At 55.0% G+C, this 6293-nt stretch overlaps 1 protein-coding gene across 1 annotated transcript in view; it reads right to left on the bottom strand.

Annotated features, from left to right (window-relative positions):
- Positions 1-650: 650 nt before the first annotated feature.
- ZNF710 (zinc finger protein 710) overlaps positions 651-6293 on the bottom strand; it is an 80941-nt gene continuing 75298 nt past the window's right edge. The window contains exon 5 of the mRNA XM_003268494.4: positions 651-3181. Within this exon, the coding sequence (XP_003268542.1) occupies positions 3012-3181 (170 nt within the window). The 3' untranslated portion in view covers positions 651-3011. The remainder of the gene's footprint in view (positions 3182-6293) is intronic.

Genomic DNA, 6293 nt, shown 5'->3' with positions numbered 1-6293 from the left:
CTATGATTGCACCACTGCACTCCAGCCTGAGTAACAGAGTGAGACCCCATCTCTCAAAACCCCATCTTACAAAGTCCCTTTCCTAAATACTGGGGGGACTCCTATGTCTCCTGAAACCTGACCATTGCAGTAGACTGAGTGGCTTTGGAAGGGCTCTAGCCCTCCACCCACACTGGTGACCCCCCGCTTCCTTTTCCTGAGTAATGCCCTGAAACTCTCAGGGCTATAAGAAGAAATGTGGACTGCTGGCTCCAGCAGGCCCAGCCCCTGGGAGGAAGCTCAAGGCTTCCTGCCTCTTCTTGCCTGTCACCAGCACAGGGCTGGCAGCTCTGCAGAATGCAGCCTCTGAAGTCCAGCCTGGCATCGGGAGCTGGCTTCTTTCCTGAAGCCATGTTGGTGGGTGTGGGGGGGAAGCAGCTTTTCTCTGCAAGTGGTGGGAATACAGGGGCCTTGGCCCACACGACTCTCTTGGGCCCGGGGCAGCTGGCTGTAGGCGCCTGGCCCTGCAGGTGGCCATTCCAGTGCAGAGGATGGCTGCCCAGGGCCCTGGAGAGTGCAGCCCTGCTGTGTGGGGCTGGGAAGTTTTGCTGGGAGTTCCCGCTGGCAGTGAGGGCCAGGTCCCCAAGAGCTGGGGAAAGAAGCATTTGCAGTCACCTCACTAAAGAATATTCATTTATTTATAATTATTGCTAAGTAAACTTCTCTTTTAAACAGGAACATAAAAACACAGTAGGGCTTTGCACAAGTGGAATCTCTAAACAGTTGGTTTGTATACATGTCAAAATAAGTTAGAATGGAATTTGTCCAGGAGTTTCCAAGTCACCCGAGAGGCCGTGCACCTCTTTTGAGAAGGTTAGGGAGGGGTGCAGACAGGAGCCTTGCCGAGACCACCCCCAGCTCAAACTGTGAGTTGTGCTGTTTCCTCCTCCTAGCTTTGCCCAGGTCCAAGGCACAGGGCAGGGGGCGTTCAAGTATCGAACCTCACAGAGGGCCAGTGCTGACGGCGGGGCTCGGGGAGGGAAAGGAGAGCCCCACCCTGGGGGCCAGACCTTCTCCCTTCAGTTTCCAAGACCAAGGCCACTGCACTGGCAGGAGGGAGGAGGAGGAGGAGGTACAGGGTTCTTTTTGGTACCAGGGGAGAAAGACGTGGGAAGAGGTAGTTGCAGGGGATGATGCCTTCTGCTCAGCAGGAGAAAATGTCTTATACAGTGACGGGGTCACTGCCACCTGAGGGTCATCATGGCGGGCACCTAGGAGGTCGTGGGGCTTCGGGGTCTGGAAGCCATACTTGGGCCACCTTGTCTACCCCTCAGTCCTGATCACAGTCACCCTGAGGCCTGGCTTGGTCCTTCACTTAAGGATCCAGCCTTGGGGGTGGCTGTGCTGCAGACTGGTTCCTCCACCCCAGGCTGTTCCCTTCTCCGGGTTTCTAGGCTGAAGCTAGTGGCTTCATCTGTGCCTTTGGGGAAGACCCCTGCTTGCCCCTCCCCACTGAGGCCTCAGGAGGCAAGTGAGTGGGGGTCCGGGTGCCCTAGAGTTCCTGAATATGGTATTTCACTGCCCTGGGCCTGTCGTTTCTGGTTCCAGGGGCAGGAGCTGGCGTGGGAACAGAGGGGAAGAGAGCAGGTGAGCGAGGGAGCTAGCTGTTGGCTGAGCAGTCAGTAGCCCTGACAGCCGAGGATGGGACATGGGACGGAGCAAGTCAGCGACTGCAGGAGCCAGGCAGGGGTGGAGGGCTTCCCAGCTCTGCCTTCTCCTGCCTCCCACCCCAGCCTGCTGAGGCTGCTGCCAGCGGCTGCACCTCCAGGGCCAGGATGACAGTCCCCATGGAGCCCCAGTCCTGCCCGGCCAGGCTGCTCGGGGTGGGTAGGTAGGAAGCACGCACAGCACACGAGGAAACTTACGCTTGGAAAAAGAAAATGCATCTCCATCAGAAAAGGTCATAGGTGACACAGAGTTGGAAAGAAAAAATAATAAGTTACCTTCAGAAGACCCCCTTTGCTCAAAAAAACCCTTGATTTCCCCCTGTGGGCGTCACTTGCCTTTTTTAAATACGTTGCTCTTTCCGGGGAGCTGCTGACTTGTGGCTATCCCCGTCGCGAGAGGTGGACACTAAGGAATAAGAAATGACTGCAGTCCCCCTCCCCGACAGGTGGTCCTGGGCCTCCCCCAAGGACAGCCCTTCTTGGTCCCCCATGGTGCCCTCACTCTGCCCTGCCCTGCCCCATGCTTCTGGTTTTGTTAGTGTGTGCCTGACGCGGGGCCTGTCCTGGCTTTGTTGCTAGTGGGGGCCCCCTGGTGAGGCGCTCCAGCTAGGGCCGAAGTGGATGACATGTGTTGCAATCCACTTTAGGGACATCCACTTTCAGAAAGGGATGTAGGACAGGGGTCTTCTGGGGCTAGGCTCCCCCCAGCTGTCCTGCAGGCCAGGGCCAGGGCCACATGCACGCCTGGCTTGAGGAGCGCATGGGAGACCCCAGGAGGTAGAAGGCAGAGTGCCCTGCCTGGCGGTCCATCGACAGGGCGGGGAAGGGGGCCTGGAGAAGGTAGGGGTGGGCAGTACTGGCCAGAGGGGAGCTCAGACATCCTTAGAGGCAGGAGATGCCCGCGGAAAAGACATGGCTCAAGTGGTCTCTTCTTCCAGTGTCAGGACCCCTGAAGAGCTCTGCTGGGCCTGGAGAGACCCCGAGGGCCTGTGCCCTTGTGACCTGTCCCCAGTGGCCCCACTTCTCCCACTCCCCACGGAAGCAGGCCAGGGAGACCCAGATCTGGGCCTCGTGTGTTCTTCCCTTGCTGGGATGCCTGGGCCTGTGCTGGCTCACAGCCGGGGCCGGTAGTACAGTCTCCATTTGGTCTAAAGGTCCCTAGTGGTGCAAATGACTCGGGGAGGGAGGGCTCAGAACAGTGGGGCAGTAGCTTGTTTCTCGGCTGCAGGAGGTGCAGCCTGCAGCCCATGGGTCTCACCCCCATGCCCTGGCCCCCCGGCCCCCGTTAGGGTGGCGCAGCTTGCGCTATAGTACGTTGTAGTAGGCCATCTCTTTCATGGCCTGTTCAGTGAGGACACTGGCCTCGGCGCTGCTGTCCACGCTCGCATAGCTGTAGGCGTTCTCCTCGAAGTCCTCCATCTCCTGCTGGCCGTCGAGCTCTGAAGGGTCAGTGCCTGTCAGCTCCATCATGGGGTCTGTAAGAGAGGGGCACAGTCAGACCTGGCTGCCGTCTCTCGGGAGGAGCCAGTCACCCCCACGCAGGAAGCTGATGGCCTTTCTAAAGAGAGGGCTTCCCAGTCACGGCCTCCAGGAGTCTCAGCTGCCTCTCAGCCTTCCCGCCCTCAGACGCCTCAGGGTCCTGTGGCTTCTAGCTGGGTCACCAGACCTAGGCCCCAAAGCTGAGTGTGGGGGAGTGGATGCTATCAGTGAGGGCCCTTGTGGTGGAGAACTGCAGGCCTGGCCTTGAAGTCTTCTTTGGGTCATTCCTCCACTGACCCGTCAAAGTCACTAAGCCCTACTTATTCCTTCTCTGCAGTGTTTCTCATTGGCCACGGGAAGCTGCCTGCATGACATCACCTTTGCAACACTTACCAGTACCTGCTGCATGCCAGCCACTTCACAGGCCTCACCTCATCCAACAATCACAACAACCCCATTTAGCAGCTCAAAAGGCTGAGGTTTAGAGAGGTGAATCAGTTTGCCAAAGGTCACCCAGCACATGCTGTTGTTCTGAGCCACCGTGCTGCTCTGCCTCAAACTGCTGGAGGGTGCTTTTCCTCCTCTGGCCTCCTGCCAGCATCTGTGCTTTTCTATCGGTCCTAGCCATTGGCATCCTTGGGGCTGGCTCTCCAGGGACAGACAAACACTCAGGGTAGGTTCATGAAGATATGTCAGGCAAAAACTCTTAAAGAGGCCCCTTGTAATTTTATAAAATTGAAATCTCATTATAAAGCTCATATAGGGGAAGCCCAGGGTAGGATCTGGGGGACCTGGGAGGCTGGCAGGGGCTGTGGCATTCTGGCCCTGTCCGCGGAGATATGTATGTTTTGGGGGAAACAGACCCCAGGCTAGGGGCAGCCCTGACAGATCTAAGGCAGGCTTTCTCAACCTTGGCACTTAGGGCCATAATTCTTTGCTGTGGGGCTGTCTTGTGCATTGTAGGATGTTTAACAGCATCCCTGGCCTCTACCCATGAGATGCCAGTAGCATCACCCCAGTTGTGACAACCATAAATGTCTCCAAACATGGCCAAATGTGACCTGGAAGACAAACTCACGCTCAGTCGAGAACCACTGGTCTAAGAGTAATCCCATCCCTTCCCAATTAGTGGTTCAGGAATAGGCATGTGACCCAAAACTGTTGAGTGGGTCATGAGGAAAGGCCTGCTAGTAAGTTCTTAGCACCTTCTCATTGGTGTCAGAGAGTTAAGGGGAGCAGCCTGTCACTCTTCCACTGGATGTGAACAAGGAAGCACACACCCTGACGGCCATTGGCAGCCATCTTGTGACCATGAGGATATTCGCAGCTAATGCTGTGGACAGAGGAAGCCTCACCCTGATGTCACTGTTGGCAAGCTGAATCAGCCAGCTCTGAAGAGGGCCTAGACTTTGAACCATTTCTTTTGTCTTTTGAAACCGAGTTTCGCTCTTGTTGCCCAGGCTGGAGTGCAATGGCGCAATCTTGGCTCATCACAACCTCCGCCTCCCGGGGTCAAGCGATTCTCCTGCCTCAGCCTCCCGAGTAGCTGAGATTACAGGCACCCGCCACCATACCCGGCTATTTTTTTTTGTATTTTTAGTAGAGACGGGGCTTCTCCATGTTGGTCAGGCTGGTCTCGAACTCCCAATCTCAGGTGATCCGCCCACCTCGGCCTCTCAAAGTGCTGGGATTATAGGCGTGAGCCACCGCACCTGGCCCCATTACTTTTCTTTTTTTTTTTGACAAGGTCTTGCTCTGTTGCCAAGGCTGGAGTGCAGTGGTGCAATCATGGCTCACTGCAGCCTCAAACTCAAAGTGATCCTCCTAACTCAGCCTCCCGAGTAGCTGGGACGAAAGGTGTGCGCTACCACACCTGGCCTTGGGCCATTTCTTAATCGATTTCCTTATTGTTTAGGCCAGTCTGAATGGGCATCTGTTACTTGTGCCTGTAGCATCTACACACTGTGAGTCTTCCGGACTTTATACAACAAGGTCACTTGGCCCATATCTTATAGATTTGGGCTGTTTCTTCCCTCAGTCCTAGTGCCACACCCTCATGTTACACAGCTGTTTTAAAAATAAGCTAAATAAAGCACCTTGGGAAAATTTCTACTTGTGGAGCTCTGTACACCGTCCCCATTATGTTTATCAAGTCTATTGGTCCTGTCCTGTGGGCCCCAGAGAATAGTCTGTAGCATTTTTTATAAGGACATTGATCCACCTCCCCAAATGACAGCCCCATAGTTACTAGATCGTTCTGTCTAGAATGTAGGCTGCCTTCCTTCTGCATACGCATCAAGCCTGGGCTTCCCAGACCAGGACTCTATGCGGGACGTGGGGACCTGGAGCCCAGTTGTTCCAGGGCCAATCGCTTCATTCTGTCATCGGGTACAGCCAGGAATAGAGCAATTGTAAGCATCCCTGGTGACTGAGCTCATATAGAAAGAGGTTGTGCCTTAACCACCCCTAGGAACAAGGTGTACAGGGACAGTCTTTTTAAAAAATCTTCTTTGGGCGGTGGGGTGGGGGTGGGGCGATTTCTGGTAAAAACAAAAACCTGCTAAACAAATTCTTTTTTTTTTTTTTTTTTTTTTTTTTTTTTTTTGAGTCAAAGTCTCACTCTGTCACCCAGGCTGGAGTGCAGTGACATGATCTCGGCTCACTGCAACCTCCGCCTCCCAGGTTCAAGTGATTCTCCTGCCTCAGCCTTCCGAGTAGCTGGGGTTACACGCATGTGCCAACACGCCCAGCTAATTTTTGTATTTTTAGTAGAGACGAGGTTTCATCATGTTAGCCAGGCTGGTCTCGAACTCCCAACCTCAGGTGATCTGCCCACCTTGGCCTCCCAAAGTGTTGGGATTACAGGCATGAGTCAGTACACCCAGCCTAACAAATTCTAAAAGAGCTGTAACGGCCGGGCGCGGTGGCTCACGCTTGTAATCCCAGCACTTTGGGAGGCCGAGGCGGGTGGATCACGAGGTCAGGAGATCGAGACCACGGTGAAACCCCGTCTCTACTAAAAAAAATACAAAAAAATTAGCCGGGCGTGGTGGCGGGCGCCTGTAGTCCCAGCTACTCGGAGAGGCTGAGGCAGGAGAATGGCGTGAA

Source organism: Nomascus leucogenys, chromosome 6, assembly GCF_006542625.1.
Source record: "Nomascus leucogenys isolate Asia chromosome 6, Asia_NLE_v1, whole genome shotgun sequence".
In the NCBI taxonomy this organism is placed as follows: domain Eukaryota; kingdom Metazoa; phylum Chordata; class Mammalia; order Primates; family Hylobatidae; genus Nomascus; species Nomascus leucogenys.
This window is presented reverse-complemented; position numbering and strand designations above follow the sequence as displayed.